This window comes from Rhinatrema bivittatum, chromosome 6 (genome assembly GCF_901001135.1).
Source record: "Rhinatrema bivittatum chromosome 6, aRhiBiv1.1, whole genome shotgun sequence".
Classification (NCBI taxonomy): Eukaryota; Metazoa; Chordata; class Amphibia; order Gymnophiona; family Rhinatrematidae; genus Rhinatrema; species Rhinatrema bivittatum.
In genome coordinates, this window is record NC_042620.1 from 135,651,410 (window position 1) to 135,676,538 (window position 25,129).

The window sequence follows — 25,129 nt, forward strand, 5'->3', positions numbered from 1 at the left end:
GGCAGACTGAATCGTCAGCGTCGGAGGAGGAGGAAATCTCCCCTCCTCCCTCTCCTGGTGCCCAGAGCACGCACTCCCAGACCGATTTGGGGACTCCTCGAGCACAAAGCCTTTTTGCAGGCAGAATCCGGCTGGGAGGCAGAGGCGCCCACTCCCCCGAAAGTCCCCAGGACCACTGCCTTGCCCCAGGGGACCCAGCCGGGCGCGGGTTCCTCCGGGGGCCAAGGTCCCCGTCCGCGGGGGTGGGGGGGTGCTGCGGACCCGGAGGACTCAGCCGTGCCGGAGTCCCCGGGGGCTCCGGACTCTTTGACGGCGGATACTCTGGGGGCCGTAGAAGGGGATGACCCCCAGGTGCTACGTTTGTTTGGAAAGGAGGAATTGAGCTCCCTTATTCTTCACGTGTTGCAGGAGCTAGAGTTAACGACTCCGCCGCAGGAGGCGGACACGTCTACAGGGGATATTGCAATGGCAGGGATTAGAGCTCCCCCGCAGACCTTTCCCTTTCACCACAAGGTCTTACAGATCGTTTCAAAGGAATGGGACCTCCCAGAGGCGTCCCTGCGGGTGAATCGGGCCATGGAAAGGCTATATCCCTTACCCAAGGAGTCATTGGAGCTCTTGAAGACGCCCGCGGTAGATTCGGCTGTCACGGCTGTGGTAACGCATACGACAATCCCCGTGACGGGGGGTATAGCGTTGAAGGACCTCCAAGACCGCAAGCTTGAGGTTTTATTAAAGCGTATTTTTGACGTGGTGGCTCTGGGGGTCCGAGCGGCGGCTTGCAGCAGCCTTGTGCAGAGGGCCAACCTCCGCTGGGTTCAGCAGCTGCTGACCATGCAGGAGCTCCCTCCGGGAGAGGCTGAGCAGGCGAATTGTGTTGAGGCGGCGGTCGCTTATACTGCGGATGCCCTGTATGACTTGTTGCGCACATCGGCTCGCATTATGTCCTCGGCGGTCTCAGCCAGGAGGTTGCTGTGGCTCCGTCGTTGGTCGGCGGACGCCAACTCCAAGGCGAGGTTAGGTTCCTTCCCCTTTAAGGGCAAGTTGCTATTTGGCGAGGAGCTGGACCAGCTTATTAAGGACCTGGGTGACAACAAAGTCTACAAGTTGCCGGAGGATAAGCCTCGGCAACCTCGGTCGTATGGGAACGCTAGGGCTCGCTTTCGGGGGCAACGGTGTTTCCGTGGGGGAAGAGGGGGTTCCCTTCCCCAGCGGCAGCAGGCGACAAGATCCCAGGCCTGGTCGTCTTCTTCCTTTCGCGGCAGGAGGCCTCTACGCGGGGGCGCTTCCACAGGCTTTCCTGCCATCAAGCCCGCACAATGAAGGTGTGCGGGCCCACTCCTCCGTTCCCGTTATCGGAGGTTGGCTGTCCCGGTTCTGGGAGGAGTGGGCCAAGATCACTTCGGATCAATGGGTCCTCGACGTGGTCCGGTATGGCTACGAGTTGGATTTTGTACGTCCCCCCCGGGATCTCTTTCTGGTATCGCCATGCGGGCCAGTAGCAAAACAGGTAGCTATTGCCCAAACGGTCGCCCATCTACAGGCTCTGGGGGCGGTGGTTCCGGTTCCGCGGGACCAGCTACGGACGGGTCGGTACTCCATATACTTCCTGGTTCCCAAGAAGGAGGGCACCTTCCGACCCATTCTGGATCTCACAGGAGTAAACAAGGCGTTGCGTGTGCCCCGCTTCCGGATGGAGACCCTCCGGTCTGTTATTGCGGCCGTCCACAAGGGAGAATTTTTGGCTTCTTTGGACCTGACAGAGGCCTATCTTCACATCGGAATAAGAGAACGGCATCAACGGTACTTGAGGTTCACGGTGATGGGGGACCACTACCAGTTTTGCGCCCTCCCCTTCGGGTTGGCCACCGCGCCGAGGGTGTTCACCAAAGTTCTCGTGGTGGTAGTGGCCTCCCTCCGCCGTCAAGGCGTCCTCGTGCATCCCTATCTCGACGATTGGCTCATTCGAGCAAAGTCACAGGCGGCCTGCAACCGGGCGGTCTCCTTAGTGGTGCACCAGCTGCAGGAGTTGGGTTGGGTAGTCAACTTCACGAAGAGCAGACTCGAACCGACCCAACAGCTGGAGTTCCTGGGAGCTCGGTTCGACACCTTGGTGGGCAAGGTTTTTCTTACGCACCAACGCATGGTCAATCTCATGACTCAGGTACGGCGCCTGTTGGAGCTCGAAATGCCCACGGTCTGGGATTATTTACAAGTCATTGGTCATATGGTGTCTACTATGGAAATGGTACAATGGGCTTTTGCGCATATGCGTCCATTACAAAGAGCACTTCTATCTCGCTGGGATCCCCGCTCGGAGGAGTACGGGATAGAATTGCCTTTGCTGGAGTCGGCTCGCTCCAGTCTCTCTTGGTGGCTGACTCCAGCCAATCTCCTACAAGGGGTGGACCTCGAACCCCCGCCTTGGTTGGTGGTGACAACGGATGCCAGCCTGTCGGGCTGGGGAGCGGTCTGCCAGTCCCGTGCGGTCCAGGGCACCTGGTCAGCACTCCAAGCGACTTGGTCCATCAACCGATTGGAGACCAGAGCGGTCCGCCTGGCCTTGCGTTGTCTCCTTCCACTGGTACGCGGACGAGCAGTAAGAGTTCTGTCGGACAATGCGACCACAGTGGCGTACATAAATCGACAAGGAGGCACAAAAAGTCTGGCGGTAGCGACCGAGGCGGCGCTGTTGATGTCTTGGGCGGAAAGACACATAGAGCGTCTCGCGGCCACCCACATTGCCGGCGTGGACAACGTTCAAGCGGATTTCCTCAGCCGGCAGCACCTGGATCCAGGAGAATGGGAGATCTCAGCGGAAGCGATGGCTCTCATTGCGCGGCGTTGGGGGACTCCGCGCTTGGACCTCATGGCGACCCGTCGAAATGCAAAGGCGGTGCGCTTCTTCAGTCGGAGGAGAGAGCACGCGTCAGAAGGAGTGGACGCGCTAGCTCTTCCGTGGCCTCGTCACATTCTTCTTTATGTGTTCCCTCCGTGGCCCCTCGTAGGGAAAGTGCTATGACGCATAGAGTCCCATCACGGTCCGGTGATCCTCGTGGCTCCGGAATGGCCGCGGCGTCCGTGGTTCGCGGATCTGGTCAACCTGGCAGTCGACGGCCCACTGCGTCTCGGTCATCTTCCCAATCTTCTTCGTCAGGGTCCAGTATTTTTCGATCTGGCGGATCGTTTTTGTCTGGCGGCTTGGCTTATGAGAGGAAGCAGTTGAAGAAGAGAGGTTATTCGGACGCGGTGGTGTCTACTCTCCTTCGGGCCCGTCGGTCGTCCACTACGCTCGCCTACGCGAGGGTTTGGAAAGTTTTCCATGATTGGTGTGACACGGTGGGTACTTCGGCCAGACGTTCGTCTGTGGCGGATATCCTTATGTTCTTACAAGATGGATTGAAGAAGGGGTTAGCGTACAATTTGCTTCGAGTTCAGGTGGCGGCCTTGGGATGCTTGCGAGGTAAGGTAGAAGGCTCTTCCCTTGCGAGTCATCCGGATGTGGCGCGTTTTTTGCGAGGGGTTAGAAACTTGCGTCCTCCCGTCAGGCTTCCCTTTCCGTCTTGGAACTTGAACTTGGTACTCCGTGGCTTGTGTGCGGCTCCGTTTGAACCTATTAAGGCGGCTTCCTTGAAGGATCTGACTCTCAAGGCTGTCTTCCTTGTGGCCATTTCTTCGGCTCGTCGGGTGTCGGAGCTTCAGGCTCTCTCTTGCAGGGAACCGTTTTTGCGCATATCGGCGTCAGGGGTTTCCCTACGGACTGTTCCTTCCTTCCTACCCAAGGTGGTCTCCGCGTTTCATGTCAACCAAACGGTGGAATTACCTTCCTTTTCGGACAAGGACCTGCAGTCTTCTCAAGGTAGGGACTTGAGGCGTCTGGATGTCCGTCGGATTCTTTTACGCTATTTGGAGGTTACCAATGACTTTAGAAAGTCAGATCACCTTTTCGTGTTGTGGAATGGGCCCAAGAAGGGTCTTCAGGCTTCTAAAGCTACGATTGCACGCTGGTTAAAGGGTGCTATTGCGGCCACGTATGTTGGATGTGGTAAGCCTATTCCTGCTGGGCTTAAGGCTCATTCTCAAGCGACTTCATGGGCAGAGAATCACTTGGTCTCTTGCCAAGAGATATGCAGGGCGGCCACATGGAAATCCTGGCATACTTTTGCCAGGCATTATCGCCTGGATGTTCGTGGTCCTCCTGCAGAGTCCTTTGGGAGCAGTGTAATTCGAGCGGGACTCTCAGGGTCCCACCCAAGTTAAGGCGGCTTGGGTACATCCCAGCTGTCTGGACTGATCCTGGTACGTACAGGGAAAGGAAAATTAGGTTCTTACCTTTGCTAATTTTCGTTCCCGTAGTACCATGGATCAGTCCAGACGCCCGCCCTCAGTACTTCTGGGAGTCCGCTCGTGTTCCATTTCTGTTTTTTCTTCCATTACAGTTTGTATTGGTAATAGATGCCACAGTTTCGAGGTGAAGTATCTCCTTTCCTCGTGTTTTATTGTTCGCTCTGTGGTGTCCTGTTTGTTATGTCTGGTTTTACCTGTTCTCAAGGAGGTTTCTACTTGATCTGGTCATTTAGGTTATGATTTAGATCACAATTTTTTGACATTCTCTTGGGGGTACGGTTGAAGGTGATTCATTCCTTATTTCTGCTTTGATATCACATATACTGAGGGATCGCAGGTGGCACACCAGTATATCTAGGGGGTGCTTTCAGTTTTCTCTCTGACTCCATCTGCTGGAGGGGAGGCATAACCCAGCTGTCTGGACTGATCCATGGTACTACGGGAACGAAAATTAGCAAAGGTAAGAACCTAATTTTCCTATTCATTTGAAATATCAAGGTGGCCAGAGCATATTATGATAATGTGAAATTATTTATAAAGCTGCCCTGCTGTTGAATAGTGCCTTTGGTCACTACCCAATAGCAGCTATCTCCATTTCTTGCCTAGTTTCCTATAGAGAAAAAACATCTCTTACTGTTTAATGATGCCTATATTACACACACATTCATATAGTCAATGTTATCATAAGAAGCATAGGCAAATTTCTATACCAAAGAAGGAAAGCAAGCATCAGAAAATGTTCACAAGTCTCCTTGTTTTGTGCCTTTGATGTGGAGATTATCTACAGAAAGGGCAGTATATGTTGCATGAAAGGAAATTGTTTCCTTATAGTTTCAAAGGTGCTTAGGGTTGTTTTTTTTTTTTTTTCTTTCATTAAATACAGGAGATAATTGCAGGGCTGGAGCAATTTGAGAGTTGAGTCACCTGTGTCGCTGTGTTTCTTCAATGAGTCAGCTCACATGCAGAGTGACTGACTGGGGTGAAGGCAAATCTGCTCATTTGAGCTGGTGAAACAAAAGCTCCCATTAGGAGGCAGCAGAGATCCTCACTTAAAGAAAAACAACAAAAAAAAAACAAACCAGGATTGCAAATTCTGTGTAGTTGGGCCTGTGTGATATTAAACAACCTTTGAGTTCAATAGAAAACTAGCAGGGGAGAAAAAACAATGCTGTCTCTTACAGTGAGAGGCTTGAATTTTTTAAATGAGGTTTTAGAATCTGCATGAAAGATCTGCATGCAATGAAGGCGGTACATGAAAAGCTATCTCCTGCATATTCATTGTGAATATCCTAGATTCCTGTTCGTACCCCGGATTAGTCCAGACAAGTAGGTTTATGCATACCTACCAGCAGATGGAGGCAGAGAACAAAACGTTGAGCCACTGCTACATAAATGAGTGCTACCTGCAGTACTTCAGTATTTCTCTGTCTCCAGCAGATGGCAGAGGTGCAAATCTGTGGTTCTGACTGATTTGAGAGACTTGGAGATCTGACGTTTGGATTCTGTTCCCCGAGGTGCTAAGTTCCTTTTGTGGGCCATCTCTCTCTGATTGAGCTGGGCGACCGAGGAGTTGAATACGTCTGGCTGTTGTGGCCCGCTGTCTCTGGGGACCTAGATACGCAGGGGACTGGCTCCCTCTTGGTGCCCTGAAGTTCCCTTCTGTGCACCACTGGCTCCATTCAGGGAAGTATCCCTCTCTTTATCTTCTTGTTCTCTGAGCTGAGCTTACTTAAGTTTGTTTAAAAAAAAAAAAAGGAGACTGGAGATTTGGACTGTGGTACAATGCCGATGTGGTTGGTCAGCGGGCAATAGAAGTGGGAGACTGAGAGAGGCCGTGTAAGTTTGTTTTCCGACGGTGGAGGAACCTGTGCTGAGCACTGTGAATGTCGCGTGACTTTCGGCCTGTTGCTGTTTTTCCCGCGTGCCGGCTGTTACGGCACAGGCACGCATCTTCGTGCGGCCTGCCTCACGGCAGTGCGCTAGGGCCAATTGAATTCATGGACCTCATGGCAGACAAACCGCGTGTGGAGGCTTGCGGGCTCTGGTCTGCCCGCTTGAATTCTCGCTCTCTCTGCACAGGTTATGCGTTGGAAGGGGAGAGATCTCTTAAAGCTTCTAAGAGTAGGGCTTCCCGTTCCGCAGGGACTGCGGCAGGCACTAAAGTAGAGGTATCCACTGCGTCTTCTCCCGAGGGGGATAGCAGACGGGAGACTCCAGTCGATCAAGAACCTGATGACTGCTCTCCTGCAGGGCAGGAAGCGGATTCAGAGTCCAGTTGTCCTGAGCCAGGGTTTGAAGGCCAATGGGGGTTTCTCCCCCAAATTTGTCCTGCTGATGCACGAGGCCTTTCTGGCTAGAAAGAGAGTGCAGGAGAGAGGAGATCAAGATAGGCCAGGGCCGCCCAAGAAACCTAGGCTGGCTTCAGCGGGCAGTTCAAGGCACATGCTCAAGCCCCCGAGATTACAAGACGCTTGTGTGGAGGGTGATCCCAGGTATCTGGATAATTCGGACAGGAGGATGCTGCATCGTAACAGGGAGCTGATCCGGATGGGGACTTGGATGGATGCGAGCAAGGTTGACCTGGATCTCGTGGAGACCGGGACCAAGGGGGATGACCCTCGAGTGGTCCACCTGTTTAAGAAGGAGAAACTTTGGCCCCTTATTCCACATGTTGGAAGAATTGGGGGTAAAGCAAATTCAAGAAGTCTGATAATAAGGCATCAATCCAATCCTGGATGGACTGCGGGGTCGACCAGTACCTTTCCCATCCCTAAAAAGATTCAAAAGCTAATTAGTTGGGGGTAGGATTTCCCGGAAGCAGGCTTTGAAGGGAGGGAGGGAGATGGAGAAGCTTTATCCCTTGCTTGGAAGAGCTTCGGACCACCTTTAGACTCCTAAGTTGGACTCTGCAGTCTCTGCAGTAACTTAAGGAGACTACGATTCCGGTGGCAGGGTCCTCTGCTCTGAAGGATGTCCAGGACTGCAAGTTGGAGATTCAGGTGAAGCACATGTTTGAGGTGTCAGCCTTGAGTTTGCGAACAGCAGTGTATGTTAACATGATGCAGCAGGCATGCTTGTGCTGGATCCAGAAGCCTCAGGAACAGGCCTCGTCTGGTATGATCACCTCTGTTCAGGCGGCTCATCTGGAGGCTGGGGCTGCTTATTGGCAGATGCTGACACAGCTGCTGTTGCTGTATGTGTTTCCTCTGTGGCATCTTGTAAGTCGAGTGCTGCAGCACATTAAGCGTCATCCGGGCAGAGTAATTCTGGTGGCACCTGAGTGGCTGCATCTGCTGTGGTTTGCGGACCTTCTGCATCTGGCGGTGGACGGCCCTATTTGCTTGGCTCGTCTCTCAGGGTTGCTATGGCAGGGACCCGTATTTTCAGACCAGTAGGATCGCTTCTGTCTAACGACTTGGCTTTTGAGAGGTGGCAACTCTTTGCTTTAGGAGAGGAGACCTTTCACTTCAATGGCTTATGTCCAGGTGTGGAGAGTTTTCGAATCTTGGTGTTAACTGAACAGGGCACAGTCTTTAAAGGTGGACATCCCGTAGATCTTGGCCTTCTTGCAGAACGGTTTGGCTAAGGGGTTGGCCTATATTTCCCTTCGGGTTCAGGTTAGCAGCCTTGGGTTCCCTGCGTGGTAGGATTCAGGGAAGACCACTGGCATCTCATCCAGATGTGGCTCATTTCCTAAAAGGGGCAAAGCATGTGTCCTCCAGTGTGGAAGATCTGTCTGGCTTGTAATCTGAATTTGGTTCTTTGGGCACACTGTGGCCCTCCCTTCAAGCCAATGCGGAGAGAATCATTGAAGGATTTAACCCTGAAGACTTTTCCTGGTGGCCATTTGTTTAGCAAGGTGAACATCTGAGCTGCAAGCATTGTTGTGTAGGGATCCTTTCCTGTGCTTTTCAGAAGATAGGGTTTCTTTACACACAGTTCCTTCTTTTTTGCCAAAGGTAGTTTTTCACCTTAATCAGGTGGTCAAGTTTCCGGCTTTTCCAAACGTAACAGCCGATACTCTGATGGCTAGGGAGCTTCACTTATTGGATGTGCGTCGTATTCTTTTGCGATATCTCAAGGTGACAAATGCCTTTCGGAGATCGGATCATCTTTTTGTCCTATTCATTGGAGTAAAGAAAGGAAATAAGGCTTCCAAGGGCACTATTGCTTGATAGTTAAGAGACGATAGCTTCAGCTTACATCTGTAAGGGCAGGTTGGTGCTGGAGAGGTTGAGAGCGCATCCAACTAGAGTGCAGGCGACCTCATGGGCGGAGTGTCAACTGCTTTCTCTGCAGGAGATTTGTGGCAACATGGTCTTTTCTTCACACTTTTACAAAATGTTACCATTTAAACTTGCGGGCCTCAGAGAAGGTGACATTTGGGGAGAGTGTTTTGCGCATGGGTCGTTCGGGTTCCCGCCCAGAATAGAGGGGCTTGGGTACGTCCCACTTGTCTGGACTGATCTGGGGTATGAACAGGAAAGGAAAATTGGTTCTTACCTGATAAGTTTTGTTCCTGAAGTATCATGGATCAGTCCAGCGACCTGTCCCCATCTGTTGAAAGACTTCCTTGCTTCTGGAGATAGCTGAGCTGGCATCTGATATTCTCAGAGTAATGAGAAGTGTTCATAGTTTGGTATATTTTTGGTGTTAACTCAAGGGGATCTAGTTTGCAGGGGGCTCCAACTTTCTCTGTTCGCCAAGGTTTATTGGAGTTCAAGGTAGACATCTTGGCTTGGGTACAGGTCAGTGCTGCGGGACTGCAGGTGGCACTCTGTAATGTAGCAGTGCCTCAAAGTTTTGTTCTCTGCCTCCATCTGCTGGAAGAGATGCATAAACCCACTTGTCTGGACCGATCCTTGATACTTCAGGATTGAAAATTAGCGGGTAAGAACCAATTTTCCTATACTCCATCTCTAGCTTGAGAGAGAATGTGGTGGCAGGAACTGGATCTCTGATGTTACTGCCTGCAAATGCTGCAGTCCACCTTTTCTTTTATGTCCCATCTGCAACCCTTGCAAGAGTTTCCGCAGTCCATAGTCTAGTGCTTCATGGCCTTTGTTCCTCTGCAGACCTATGTGCCTGTCTTGCTGGAGTAACCCCGTTTCCACATGTCTTTTAAACTGTTTCTTTATTGGAAGGCAGTCTGAGTTGTTGCAGCGACACTGCAAATGCCCATTATTTTAGTACTTATGGAATCAATCATACACTTCCCATTAAAAAAAAAAAAAAGACTAATTTTAAACTGTTCCTATAAACCATTCTTTTATATTAAGTAATTACAGTGTTCATTTGTTCTCATTTTCTTAATTAAAATCAAGTATGGTAGTCCCCCTTTAATAGGTTGAAATATTAACGGTAAGGCTGATACTTCGTAGCTTATTGATGAACTCATATTTTCTCCTTGATGAAAGCTAATAAACATATCATCAAATGTAGAGAAGATTTAGGATGAAAAATGGGCAGGGGCCCCTTCCATTCTCCAGCTAGTCAAATGTGCTATCAGACACGCATGTTTATATTGAAGATGTCCAGGTCTTCTTCTGAAGGAAATTTCTTTAGCAACTGAAGTATTTTTTCTTGATGCATTAGAAGTTTAGCTAATCACATTAAAGCTGAAAATAACCCTTATCAGGGCATAAAATCATACTTGGGGGCACCTGTACTTCTCACTCAGTTTTGCAGTACATAGCTGTTATGTCAGTAGTGAAAAGAATGTTCTAGAAATTTGTATCTTTCTTTTTTTTTTCTAACAGGATGTAATGGTGCATGTCTGATTTATGTACTTGTTCTGCAGCGTGCCGCCTTAGGAATAAACGTTACCAAAATCACCCTGGAGTCTTTCCTTGTGTGGAAGAAAAGAAAAAGACAAAATAAGATCTTAAAGTCTGAAGAAGAAATGGAAAAGAGGAGAGCGGACTTCAAAGCTGGCAAATCCTTAGGGGTGAGTAATATTATCAAAGCTTTTTTCTAATCTCCATTAACTCAATAACAAAAAAATGTCACAGCCTCTACCAGTACACATTTTGGTTGTAATAGGCAGAATTCTTGGCCCTCTAAATCAGTTCTCAACCTTTATTTCATAGCATACTTTTGAAGTTTACTCAGTTCTGAGTTCTTTGTACCTGAAGACTGGAGGATAGCAAATGTAACCCCAATATTTAAAAAGGGCTCCAGGGGTGATCCGGGAAATTACAGACCGGTTAGACTGACTTCAGTGCCAGGAAAAATAGTGGAAAGTGTTCTAAACATCAAAATCACAGAACATATAGAAAGACATTGTTTAATGGAACAAAGTCAGCATGGCTTTACCCAGGGCAAGTCTTGCCTCACAAATCTGCTTCACTTTTTTGAAGGAGTTAATAAACATGTGGATAAAGGTGAACCGGTAGATGTAGTGTACCCCCTATGTTAAATATAATCAATAATCCGTTTTTTCTTCCCGGCAGAGGTTTGACCCCTTTCTTAAGGTGGCAAGCGAAAGGTCTAAACTACCTTCATCAATTAATCCATCCATTAACCAGGGTGTTATACACATTCTCCGACTTCTCCGAGAAGGGCAACCAAAATGATAAAGGGGATGGAAAGCTTCCCTATGAGGATAGGCTGAAGAGGTTAGGGCTGTTCAGCTTGGAGAAGAGACGGCTGAGGGGGGATATGATAGAGGTCTAAGATCATGAGAGGTCTTGAACGAGTAGATGTGACTCGGTTATTTTCACTTTCGAATAATAGAAGGACTAGAGGGCATTCCATGAAGTTAGCAAGTAGCACATTTAAGACTAATCGGAGAAAATTCTTTTTCACTCAACGCACAATACAGCTCTGGAATTTGTTGCCAGAGGATGTGGTTAGTGCAGTTAGTGTAGCTGGGTTCAAAAAAGGTTTGGATAAGTTCTTGGAGGAGAAGTCCATTAATGGCTATTAATCAATTTTACTTAGGGAATAGCCACTGCTATTAATTGCATCAGTAGCATGGGATCTTCTTAGTGTTTGGGTAATTGCCAGGTTCTTGTGGCCTGGTTTTGGCCTCTGTTGGAAACAGGATGCTGGGCTTGATGGACCCTTGGTCTGACCCAGCATGGCAATTTCTTATGTTCGATAAGTTTTTTTCTGGTGCTCATGGTTGATCAGACTGTGTCGCCTCCCAGTGGCCGCCGGCCATCAACCACACACCGCGTTCTTTTTGCCATGGCATTGTCCAGCTTTTGCCAATGCCCCCGGATTATGACCTTCACAGATCCCCACGAGGTCTGTGTTCTTTGCCTGGGGAATCGTACAATATCCATGGTTGGAATATTTGTGCCCAGGTGACCCACAAGGGTCGTCAGGCATGGTTAGACAAGATGGAAAAGCTGTTCGGCTCCAAGAAATCAGATCTGTCGTCAGTGCCCGGGACTTCTACTCCTCAAGGTAAGGAAGTCCCAGCATCAACCCCCTCGGTATCACCTCTGCTGCAGTTCCTCAATCCTGAGGTAGGAGTGGGGGACCAAGCACGTGATGAGGCCTGCTTCGCGCAGCAGCATGTTTGCTACATGGGGAGAGTGAATTTCTTCTGGGATGGCAGAAAAACTGCAGGCAGAAGCCTGCAAGGCCTGTGGGACCTGGCCCACCTGCATGAGTCCCTTCTCCCTGTGCACAAGTTGTGCCTTGGGGGGTGCTCTCGAAGGGATCTAACCTCGGGCCTTCCAATCAGGAGGGCCCGCGTCAGGGGTCAAGGTAGGGTGTTCCCCACCTGATGCTCCCAGGGGAGAGCACGGCAACACTGAATCCCCTCCTCTTTCCCCTGCAGTGTAGGGACGCAGAGATGATCGGGAGGAGGGGAAGGAGTCTCCACCCAGTAGCCCTGAGTGGGCATTGGGGGAGGAGGGGCCCGGAAGGTTGTTCTCCCAGAGATTATTTTGCTTATGCATGACTCCTTTCTGACTAGGAAGGCAGGTGCTCAGAGGCCCAGGGAGAAGTCCTCTGTGTTGTCTAAGTGGCCTCGCTCAGGATCTGCGGGCTCTGTGGTCCGTGTGATCAAGCGTAGTGACTTGTGTGACCCTCGTTTGGACCCTGGCCTCAGGGATCTGGATGACTCTGAGCCACAGGAGGACCCGGAGATAGACCCAGATGTTGGTCTGAGTCCAGGCTATGATGTCTGCAAAGATGATCCAGATGCTGTGGTGAATCCGGGGCGATTGGTGATGACTCTTGTATAGTTCGCCTATTTAAAATGGAGGAGCTGCGCCCCCTCAACCCCCAGGTGTTAGAGGAGCTGGGAATCAAGTTGGATCAAGAGGAGTCGGACGGCGAGGGCATCATCCCAGTTCTTGATGGTCTGTGGGGTCCTCCTAGTGCTTTTCCCATTCCTAAGAAGATTCAAAAGCTCATTACCTGGGAGTGGGATTTCCCAGAAGCGGGCTTGAAGTTGGGGAGAGTGAATACTAAGCTTTATCTCTTGCTGGAGGAGCACTTGGAGCACCTTAGAACACCTAAGGTGGATGCGGCGATCTCTGCTGTGACCAAGAAGACTGTCATTCCGGTAGTGGGGTCGGCCGCATTGAAGGATGTTCAGGATCGCAAGCTGGCAGGACATTTGAAGCGCATGCTTGAGGTGTCCACCTTGGGTCTCTGGGCAGCCGTTTGTGCCAACTTGATGCAATGCACCTGCTTATATTGGATTCAGAAACGCAGGAGCAGGCGCACCTGGAAGCGGGAGTGGCTTATGTGGCGGATGCATTGTATGATCTCATGTGCACGGTGGCCAGGAGTATGGTCCCTGTGGTTGCTATGAGGCGGCTCCTGTGGCTGCGTAACTGGTCCTTGGACAAGTCATCCATGACTCTGTTATGTAATTTGCCATTTAAGAGGAAGCTCCTTTTTGGAAAAGATCTGGATCAACTGATGAAGTCCCTGGGTGAAACCAAGGGCCATAGGTTGCTGGAAGATAAAAGGGGCAGTAAGAAGCCTTACTCGTCTCATCTGCATTTTCGCAAGTTGAGATGATTTTGGTCAGGAAAAGGGGCCCTCCTCTTCAGGTTCCAAACAGTCGTTGGGTCATCAGCAGTCCTTTCATGGGTCTGGCAGATCCGCCAGAGGTGGTTCTGGTAGGGGGCTGGACCTGGCAAGCCGTCCCAATGATGCCAGGCTGGCCCACTCCTCTCTGATGGCGGTAGGGGGCAGGTTGTCCCTTTTTTACGAGGCGTGGGTCAAAATCATCTCGAACAGTGGATTCTGGAGGTAGTGAAAGACTGTTATGCCTTAGAATTTTCGCAGCCTCCCAAAGAAACCTTCCTGGAGTCATACTGCTCTTCGCGAGTCAAGCAGGCAGCAATAGAAAGGACCCTTCGAAGATTGATAGACCTGGACGCAATAGTGCCAGTGCCAACCAGCAAGCATGAGCAGGGAAGGTACTCCATTTATTTCATGGTTCCAAAGGAGTACACCTTCTGTCCCATCTTGAGTTTAAAGAAGGTGAACTTGCGCCTGCGAGTACCACTTTTCAGGATGGAGATGCTGTGTACCGTGATTGCGGCAGTCCGCAAAATCAAGTTTCTGGTGTCCTTGGATCTCACAGAGGCTTATCTACACATTCCTATTCAGAAGGACCATCAGACATTTCTGCGCTTCAAAGTGCTGGGTCAGCATTTTCAGTTTCAGGCTCTCTTTCGGCCTGGCTGTGGCTCCTCGACCCTTCACAAAGATGATGGTGGTAGTAGCTGCGGCCTTGAGGAAGGAAGGAATATTGGTCCACCTGTCCTTAGGCAATTAGCTCATTCATGCGAAGATGGATGAGGACTGCGCCCAGTCAGTGCGGTGAGTGATGCAGACTATGAGCGACTTGGGATGAATGATCAACGTGACGAAAAGGCACTTGGTTCCATCTCAGTCTCTCGAGTATCTAGGAGCCCATTTTGACACCCTGAACAGCCGAGTGTTCCTGACGGCGGACAGGGTGTGGAAGTTGCAAGAGCAAGTTTCTCGACTACTGTACCTGCCAGTACCGAGGATCTGGGACTACCTATAGGTTTTGGGATCTGGTTCCATGGGCCTTTGCTCATATGAGACCTCTGTAGAAGGCGCTGTTGTTCCGGTAGAAACCAGTGTCAGAGCAGTTTTTTCTTCTGCTCCCCCTTCGAAAGGAAGCCAGGATCAGCCTGGATTGGTGACTGTCGAAGAGTAATTTGGAGAGAGGAATGGACCTCGAAATCACAGATTTGGTGCTGGTGATCACGGATGCCAGTCTCCAAGGGCTGGGGATTGGTGCCAGGGTCTATAGATGGTGGCGGAGAAGGCCTGGTCTATCAGTCAATTGGAAATGAGGGCAATCTGCAGAGCCTTGGACATGTTTCTGCCCCGGTCCGGGGCCGAATGGGGTTAGTGCTGTCAGACAGTGCAGCAGCAGTAGTGTGCATCAACCTCCAAGAAGGAACAAAGAGCCCTGTGGTGGCACATGAAGCGCAGCTGCTCTTTGTGTAGGCAGGAATTGCGGTCTCCCACGTTGCAGGAGTCAACAATGTACAGGCGGATTTCCTCAGCCGACAACAGCTGGATCCCAGGGAGTAGGCGCTGTCCTCGGAGACGTGGAACCACGTTTGTGCCAGATGGGGAGCTCCTCAACTGGATCTCATGGCTATGCAAGCCAATACAAAGATATTGAGGTTTCTCAGTCGCAGAAGGGAGGTTGGTGCAGTGGGATTGGATGCCTTAGTATGTCCGTGGCCGGGGTTTCTGCTGTATGTATTTCCCCTGTGGACGCTCATAGGGCATGTACTACAGCGCATAGAAGCCCATCCAGGGTTGGTGGTGCTGGTAGCACTGGAGTAGCTGCGGCATCCGTGGTTCGCGGATCAAGTCCATCTTGTGGTGAATGGGTCTCTACGGCTGTCTCATCTGTGGATTTGCTTCACCAAGTGCCCATATTTTCGAATCGGGAGGATCAGCTTGGCTTTTGAGAGGCGCTGTTTGCACATGAAGGGATATTCGGAACTGGTGATTGCTACCTTTCTCCAGGCTAGATGGCCAGCTACCTCCCTGGCTTATGTCAAGGTTTGGAAGGTGTTTGAGGCCTAGTTTACACATCAAGGTTTGGATCCTCTGGCATCTGTGCCTCACATTTTGTCCTTCCTGCAGCAGGGTTTATCCAAGGGTCTGGCTTACAGTTCGTTGTGGGTCCAGGTTTTGGCCCTGGGCTGTCTTCGAGGCAGGGTCCAGGGCAAGCCTTTGGCCTCTCAACCAGAGGTCATTTGTTTTTTTTCAAAGGAGTGAAGCATTTGAAGCCTCCAGTTAGAAAAGTCTGCCCGGAGTGGAATCTCAATTTCCCTGTATGTACCAGGATCAGTCCAGACGGTGGTTTATGTCCCCCGTCCAGCAGATGGCATCAGAACAGAACTTTTGAGGGTGCTGCTCTATAAGCTAGTGCACCCTCAGTATGCTCTCAGTATTCTTCTGACTCCAGCAGATAGGAGCTGGAGAGCCTTATCTCCCCTGGGATTGTAGGATTTGTATTCTCTCCCTGTTTCTATACAATTTGTGTTTGCTGGTGAATCAAGTTTGTTAAAAAAAAAAAAAAAAAAAGGCAAAGGAAGGTCGGTTTTCCTTCGGGCTCTGCCCCTTCAGCACTTGCAAACAGCGCTTGTTCTCTGTGTCCTTCTTCTCCCTGTTTCCTGATCTTGGGGTAAGTTTTTGTGATTTCTTTCAGATTTTTTTCTGTGGCTGGACCTGCTTTCTCTTGGGGGGGTGACTGCTGGTGGGCTCAGCCTCCCCCCCCCCCCCCCACCCGTGCCGTGATTCGGCCCACGGTCCCGAGATGCGCATTCCTCGGGACCGCAGACAAGAAGTTCTCTACTGTGGGGCCGGGGACAGCAGAAGCGTTTCCCTGCTGCCCGCAGCACTGGTTATCTTGCAGCCCCTCTCTCCTCCGGCCCGAAATCGCGGTGCAGATGCCGCGATCCGAGCGATGCGCCGCCTGTGGAGAGCCAGGGGTATGTTCGCGGTGCGTCCCCGGTGGGGAGGGCACCTCATTGCCGGCGAGACGGCCTTCTTCACGCACTGCGGTGCGCCGGCCTCTGCCTGGGTCTGCCCCTATCCAGTCTTTGGCGGGAACGGCGGCCATTTTGGCTTCGGAGGCAACTTGTGCAGGAACGGAGGAAGAGGAGATGGAGGATCTCCTGGACATTTCCCCCCCCCCCCCCGATTCTCACCCCGGTTCAGCCCTTGGGCCCCGGGGGGCTGCCTGGGGACCCTCCTGCATTGTCTCCCGCGGGGCCCTCTCATTTCACTAAGGAATTTGTGGTGTTAATGCATCAAGCCTACATGGCAAGCATGGGCCATGTCCCTGACCCAGCGTCAGTACCTCCACTGCCCAAATCCCCCAGGGTGGGGGACACCCTGGGGCCCGGCACGTCAGGATCCTCGGCAGGGGCTTCCCGGATAGGATTGGCACTCCCCCCGTCAGCGGGTGGCGCTTCAGGGGCCGATCCAGCCCTCGTGGACCCGCTGCAGGGTCTGGATGACCCTCTCCTGACGGCCCACCTGGAAGGTGACGACCCCAAAGTGTTGTGTATTTTTCAGAAGGAAGAGTTAGATGACCTCATTCCTCATATTCTCCAGGAGCTGGACCTTGACCCACCACAGGAAGTGCCAGCACCCGCAGGGCCAGGGCCCTCCGTTTCAGGGAAGAAGGGGGACCCCGTCCTTGCGGGGCTCCGACCCTTAGCGAGAGCCTTCCCTAACCACCCCATCTTTATGCAACTGATAGCCAGGGAATGGGATGCTCCCGAATCTTCTCTAAAGGTCAGCAGGGTAATGGAAAAGCTCTATCCCCTCCCAGAGGAGGTACTGGACCTCCTTAGGGTTCCAACTGTGGACTCAGCAGTCTCTGCGGTTATGAAACGTACAGCCATTCCGGTAACTGGGGGCACGGCGCTGCGAGACCTGCAGGACCGGAAGCTGGAGGTCAACCTCAAGAAGGTCTTTGAGGTCTCCGCCCTTGGGCTTCGGGCAGCACTCTGCACTTCCCTGGCGCAGCGGGCGGGTCTTCGTTGGGTACAACAGTTGTTGACTTCGCAGGCTCTCCCGCCCAAGGAATCCTCACAGGCAGATCGTTTAGAAGCAATGGTCGCTTATGGAGCAGATGCCCTTTACGATCTTGTGAGAGTACTGGCTAGATCCATGGTCTCGGTAGTCTCGGCACGTCAGCTCCTGTGGCTTCGGAACTGGTCAGCAGACTCATCGTCTAAGGCACGGTTGGGATCTCTGCCGTTCAAGGGTAAGTTTCTGTTCGGGGAGGATCTGGATCAGATCATCAAACTTCTGGGGGAAAATGCGGTACACCGGCTACCTGAGGATAGACCTAGATCTTCGGACCCCAGGTCCTTCACTCCCGCCAGAAACTGCTTCCGAACGCAGCGTAGGTCCTGCGCCACCAGGCAGTAGACACCCTGGCCTTCTTCCACCAGGTCTCAGTCTTGGACTCGGTCCTTTCGGGGCCACAGGCCATCCAGGGAAGGGGTCCCCCTCGGGGCTGCCAATAAGGCCGCCCAATGATGCCAGAGGGTCCCACTCCTAGACACCCAGGATCGGGGGACGTATCTCGCTCTTCTACGGGGAGTGGGCTTACATCACCTTGGATCAGTGGATCTTGGACATCTTAAGATGAGGCTACGCATTGGAATTTGTAAGATCCCCGAGAGACAGGTTCCTCTTCTCACCCTGCGGATCCCCGCACAAGCAGCTAGCGGTCTGTCAGACCCTCGACAGACTCCTAGATCTTGGAGTCATCATACCTGTACCCCACGGGAAGTGGGCTCCGGCCACTATTCAGTCTATTTTGTGGTCCCCAAAAAAGACTGTTTCTTTTGCCCGATCCTGGATCTCAAGATGGTCAACAAGTCTCTCAGGGTGCTATACTTCCGGATGGAGACCCTACAGTCCGTAATAGCGGCGGTTCACACAGGGGAATTCCTTGCGTCGCTGGATTTGACGGAAGCTTACCTACACATTCCCATCCTTCAAGAGCATCAGCAGAAGATTCTGGGACAACACTTCCAGTTCCAAGCGCTCCCGTTCGGCCTTGCAACCGCTCCGCGAACATTTTCCAAGGTTGTGGCGGGAGGGCATCTTGGTGCACCCATACCTAGACGATTGGCTCATCTGTGCCAAGACCCTCGCTCGGGGACATGCTGCGGTCTCTCGGGTGGTACAGCTCCAATCCTTGGGTTGGGTCATCAACTTCTCCAAGAGCACTCTCCTACCGTCGCAGATCTTGGATTTTCTGGGAGCACGCTTCGACACGGCCAAGGGCAGGGTCTATCTGTGGCTGGAGCCGGCGCAATCTATCCGGGAGCAGGTACATCGCTTCTCTACCCTCACAGCTCCCACGGCTTGGGATTACCTGCAGCTTCTCGGATCCATGGCATCCACCATAGATCTCGTACCCTGGACCTTCGCACATCTACACCCCTTGCAGAGGGCACTACTATCAGCTTGTCCTTCCGCTCCCCCAGTGCGCCAGGGACTGTTTCCGGTGGTGGCTGGACCCGCTACATCTGGCTCATGGAATGCCCCTGGAGGTTCCGGACTGGGTGGTGGTCACCACGGATGTCAGCCTATCCGGCTGGGGTGCAGTCTTCCAGTCAAAGTCGGCACAGGGGTTGTGGACACCAGAACATCCAAGTGGACCATCAATCGTCTGGAAACAAGGGCGGTGCGTCTGGCATTGGAACAGTTTCTCCCGCTCGTCCAGCATCGAGCGGTCCGGATATTGTCCGACAACGCGACCACGGTGGCGTACATCAATCGTCAGGGGGGCACAAAGAGCCAACAAGTCTCCCTGGAAGCAGACAGTCTGATGTCCTGGGCGGAGAGGCATCTCTCCCATCTGGCAGCCTCGCAGATGGGAGAGATGCCGTCGTTCACAGGCGGCTTCCTGGGCAGAAAGTCAATCGATTTCCGTTCAGGAGATCTGCCGCGCAGTGACCTGGAAGTCTCTGCATACCTTTGTGCGACACTACCGGTTGCAGCTTCCATCGCCGTCTTCCAGCTACTTTGGGGAACAGGGTAGTTTGAGCAGGGCTCTTAGGGGCCCACCCTCTTTAGGGACGCTTGCGTACATCCCACCGTCTGGACTGATCTGGTACGTACAGGGAAAAGAAAATTACTTCTTACCTGCTAATTTTCGTTCCTGTAGTACCATGGATCAGTCCAGATGCCCTCCCTCAGGAAAAGTTGGGGGATTTACTGCTCAAACTAACCTCTGTCTCTAGTTCTTCGGTTTAACTGTCTCACACCTATGTTCAGGGGCTTCGCTCCACAGTTCTTTTTGCAAGTTGGTTCGTTATCAATCTGTTAATGATAGTTTGTGAGTTACCCATACTCAGTGGGTTTATGCAGTTTGATTCATCATTATTCGCATGTATCTGGCTTTGGCTTTGATATTCTATATACTGAGAGCATACTGAGGGTGCACTGGCTTATAGAGCAGCACCCTCGAAAGTTCTGTTCTGACTCCATCTGCTGGACGGGGGACATAACCCACCGTCTGGACTGATCCATGGTACTACAGGAACAAAAATAAGCAGATAAGTAATTTTCTTTTAGTATTGCAGGATCTCTGTGAGGCACCTTTTGAGCATTTACATCAGGCCACCCTGAAGGATCCTACATTGAAGACAGTCTTTCAAGTGGCCATTTGCTCCGCCAGACGAATTTCGGAGCTTCAGGCTATTTCGTGTTGTGACCTTTTCTTGCGGATTTCCAACAAGGTGTCCTTGCGTACTGTGCCTTCCTTTTAGCCTAAAGTGGTTTCTGCCTTTCATGTTAATCAGATGCTGGAATTACCAGGGTTCCCAGAGTGGTCTCTGGATCCTACAATGGGCAGGGACCACTATCTCCTGGATGTTCATCGTGCTTTGTTGCGTTATTTGAAGGTCACTAATTCTTTCCAACGATCGGACCACCTTTTTGGTTTGGTGGGGCAAAGAAAGGGGAAAGGGCGCGTCTAAGGCTACTTTGGCCCGCTGGTTAAAAGATACAGTTTCTTTGGCCTATATTTGCAAGGGCTGTGTACAGTCCTGACTGGCCTTAAAGCGGATTCCACGTGGGCGCATTCGACCTCTTGGGCAAATGCCAATTGCTTTCTCACCAGGAGATATGTAGGGCCGCTGTTTGGTTCTTACTCCATACTTTTACTAGGCATTATCGCCTGGTTGTGCAAGCTCCAGATTCGGTGAATTTCAGGGAAAGTGTTCTTCGAGCAGGTCTTTCGGGTTCCCGCCCAGTGTAGATGAGCTTTGGTACATCCCACTGGTCTGGAATGATCTGGGTATGTCCAGGAAAGGAAAATTTGGTTCTTACCTGCTAATTTTCATTCCACAGAGCATTCCAGAGGCCTGCCCCACAATTGCTGCCGAAAGACTGATGATTCCCAGCTATGTTTCTAATGCATTCTGCAAAAATTTCTCCATTGAGGATTTTAATCTGGTTGAGTTCCACAGTTGGCAGGAATTATGGGCTTTGGCATTGAAGCCATTTAGTTCAGGGGGAATACAACCCTAGGTTCTAGTTCACCCTGGTGTAAGGGGTGATATTTTTCTTTTGGCTTAGGTACAGGTTAATACTGTGGGACTGCAGGAGGCACTCTTGGTTATGTAGCAGTGCCTCAAAGTTTTGTTTTCTGCCTCCATCTGCTGGTAGGGATGCATTAACCCACTGGTCTGGAATGATCTGCAGTGTTATAGGAACGAAAATTAGCAGGTAAGAACCAATTTTCCTGTTTCTTATCAACTATCTGAAATACCATCTCCAGCCATTGTTACAACTGACTTCATCGGGGCCAGGCTGGACACCGTCCAGACAAAGGCCTTTCTGCCTCGTGACAGGACGGATACTCTGTCTGCCCTTGCTCAGATAGTCTCCTGTTGCTACTGTGTCTCAGCACATCAATTCCTACGACTTATGGGTCATATGGCAGTGATGGTGCATGTTATGCCATTTGCTCGGCTTCACATGCAGAGGGCTCAGTGGACATTACGCTCCCAGTGGCGTCAAGCCACCCAGGATCTTTGGGCTCATGTCATGATCACCATTCCCCCCTCGGCCAACCCCTCATGTGGTAGGCGAACCCATCCAATCTGGAATAGGGGATGCCCTTCTGGATCCCACAGCCCCAGATTGTCCTCACCACAAACACGTCTCACATGGGTTGGGGAGCCCATATTGCAGACCTCCACACTCAGGGTCTTTGGTCTATGTTGGAGACGCAGTCTCAGATAAACTTCCTGGAATTACGGGCGATCCGGTACGCCCTGAGGACGTTCAGAGAGCACTTGCACAAGAAAGTGGTCCTAGTTCAGAGTTCATATGTATACCGCCATCATGTTAAACGTGTTACCGATACAATTTTGTATTACGTAGGAGCATTCTTATAGGTATGCCGCCATCATATTCATTATGCTGCCAAAATTGTTTTCTTCAGATTAAGACAAACTTATTCCCAACCATTACCACGCTCCGTTTCTTTGACGTGAAGGGACGCATCCGAACGTCTCCATGTCATCAGATAGCGGTATATGCATGAGAACTCTGGTCAGTAAAGCGTTTGTGGATGAGAATTGTAAAGATACTTGGAATGGTGCGGACACTATCGGCATAGAGAGCATTTGAAGAATTTATGGAAGAAGGAATATGTTCTATATAAAAGTATGAGATTAGAAACCGTTTAATAATCCCCCTGGGGAAGCCCTGTGTAGGGTGAAATGAGGGTTCTCGTCGGAAGCTTGAGAAATTAGGAGTTTGTGAAATCAAGAGGATTAGGAAGCATATTGAGGAATGGTTAAAATTAATATCCATGCTTTCAATGTGATATCCTTTTAGTTTGTATTGGGGGAATTTCCCCTTATGATGTGGATTTTATGTGATTTGGATGGGTGTTGTGTGAATGAGTGAGAATACACGTAAGGCTGCAGCCTAGATTTGAGGGTAATGCATATATTGGTGTATTACACGATAATATTATTTGCGGGGTGTAACGTCATTTTATATGGGATGAAATGCATGTTAACTTGATATTACTGAATATGTGTGTATAAACATTTTGTTAAATACTGATATTGTCTGCAAAACATTCATTGGTTGAATTTGTATCTCTAACAAACATACATTGTTAAAAAGAGATTAAGAATGTTTTATATAGTATTTCAATATTCCTCTGATTATGGTAATGTGTATTTGATATTTCTTCAGAGGGCCTGCACGGTTTTTGTTACCTCAACCAGAGATCTCAGCATACTTCTAGCATGTGACAAGTGGCCATCTTGAGATCTTGACACCATGCTAGTCTGCCACTTCCTTGTGTTCTGACAGTGCTTTTAGTTGCATGACACTTGAACAAAATGCAAATGTTGCTGGAATTGAAAAGCAAAACTTGAATGAGAAGAGCCGACAGCCGGTAAAATTAAGCATGCCAGGCTTTAAATGGTCAGTGTTAACTTCAAACATTTCATTGTAAAATATAGATGTTCTATGTTTGACATTTTTCATGGTTTTTATGTGGACAGATCAGTGGCCGTGAAGTGTTTGAGTTTCGACCTGAATTGGTTGACGACGATGATGAAGAAGCAGATGACACTAAGTACATCCAGGAAATAGACGAAGCTGAGGTAAGACTCTGTCAGATTGTTTTGTCACAATTTCTGCTCCATTTTTGTAGGCGTATTAGTAAGGCAGCAATTGTGGTGGTAAGACTCTATTTTTTCAGTTACGTCGTTCCCATAAAACTACTTGGTAAAATTATCTTCACCAAACTAATCTGCTGAATCATCAAAACAATAATATAACCAGATTTCCTTATTCCAAGCATTTCTGCCATTTTTGAAAATCAAAGTTAGAGGATACTAAACCGATAAGAACAGATACTACACTTGATTTTGTTTTGAAGAAATTGAAATCTGTGTGGGGAAAATATTTAAATTTCTGCATTTCTGAGGCTTAGTGACTAGATATAGCATTTTCTGTAGTGAAATGATTGTATAAGTGCTAACATAAAATTGATACAAGATTTTTTTTTATAGATGGTACATAAAATAGGGGTTAAAAATTCTATGTAGTGAAAAAGGTACCTTCATACATATGAGATGGTCTTGTCCTGTAATTAAGATCTTTTGGACTGAGATCATTTCTGAGTGTCAAGAGTGCAATCGTTTCTCTCCCAGATGAACCAGCTGTTATATTATTGGAGCATAATTTGGATTGTTTGTATACTTAAAAAAAAAAAAAAAAAAGTGTACAGTTCCCTGTACGTACCAGGATCAGTTCAGACTGCTGGGTTATGCCTCCCCTCCAGCAGATGGAGTCGGGGAAAAGCTGAAAGGCACCCCCTAGATATACCGGTGTGCCACCTGCGATCCCCCAGTATTTTCTCTGACTCCAGCAGATTGAGAGGCATAACCTGCGGTCCTGATCCACATTGCCTAATTGGTTATCCAGGTTTTTAATTTATTGATATTCTACCTGACTAGATCAATTAGTAAAATAAATTGAGTAGGCAGCTTAGGTTTTGCTGTTTTCAATTTGTTTCACGCGCAGCGAGAAGCAGGGTTGCGGCAGGCTTAGAAGGGCATTGCCCTCGTACCATTTTCCTGTAGTTGGTTGATCCCCGTGGCACAGGGGATCTAGGAACAGCGCGATATTGGGGGGAAAAAAAAAAGGATAAAGACCTAGCTAGCACAGGGCCACGTAAGTCCTGTTGGGGGCAGGCAGTGAGCTTACTGTTTGCATCCCCAGCCTGCCGCGGTTCAGCCCGGAGCATCCGGAGGGGGTGGCTGTGTCACCCGGCACACTGTTTCTTGAGGAGCCAGTGTGTTGATTTTTGACGCGCTTTTTCTGGACGCGTGGTTCCCGGCCCGGCTCCCCATGTCGCGTTCTTCGGCCTGTACGGCCTGCGGGGGGAGGGGGGGCAGGGGCGCGAATCTCCAGAGAGGATCTCTGCTCCCGATGTCTCCCCAGGGACGAGAGACCCTCTCAGGGATCGAGCGCTGCCCGCAGTGTTGCTTCATCGTGGCGTCGGGGAGTTCTCGGAGCTCGTTCAGCAGCCTCGCCTCCCTTGCAGAAGGAGGCGGCGGCCAACTTGTCAGCACTGCCGATAGAAGGGGCAGCGTCAGAGCCGGAGGAATCTCCTCCCTCCTCCCCCGACTGCCTTGAGCACGCACAGTTCGGGGGATTTGGATGCCCCTCGACACCCCCCCCCCTCCCTCCAGACCCGCGGCAGCCACCTTGAAGAGGCCAGCCCCGTTTTCTTCACAATTTGTGCTTTAATGCACAAGGCTTTCTTGGAAGCAGAGGCGGGCTGTGAGGTAGAGGACCCCTCACCGCCTAAGATACCCAGGACGACACCGGATCGGGGGACGGTGGGGGGGAGCGGGAGTATCGGATTCCCAGGAGGCCAATCCGGAGGGTCCGGATATGGATGATGGGGGCAATTCGGAGTGTCAAGCGACTGTGGAGGGGGACGACCCCCAGATTCTCCATTTGTTTGGCAAAGATGAGCTGCGCTTCTTGATCCCGCAGGTGTTAAGGGAACTGGATCTCTTGGTTCCACACCAGGAAGGGGATACCTCCATGTGGGATGTAGCTCTGGCGGGGCTCCGAGACCCCCGCCTACATTTCCCTTTCATCCCAAGTTGCTCCAGATTGTCTCTAAGGAGTGGGATTCTCCGGAAGCTTCTTTGCATGTTAGCAGGGCTATGGAGAAGTTGTACCCCCCTGCCTTCGGAGTCCTTGGACCTTCTCAAAACTCCCACTG

At 50.6% G+C, this 25,129-nt stretch overlaps 1 protein-coding gene across 2 annotated transcripts in view; it reads left to right on the forward strand.

Annotated features, from left to right (window-relative positions):
- Positions 1-25,129, forward strand: part of ZC3H15 (zinc finger CCCH-type containing 15) — a 99,738-nt gene that overhangs the window by 30,544 nt on the left and 44,065 nt on the right. For both annotated transcript variants that reach the window (XM_029605957.1, XM_029605958.1), the window contains 2 exons: positions 10,148-10,294; positions 22,887-22,988. In XM_029605957.1, the coding sequence (XP_029461817.1) occupies positions 10,148-10,294; positions 22,887-22,988 (249 nt within the window). The remainder of the gene's footprint in view (positions 1-10,147; positions 10,295-22,886; positions 22,989-25,129) is intronic.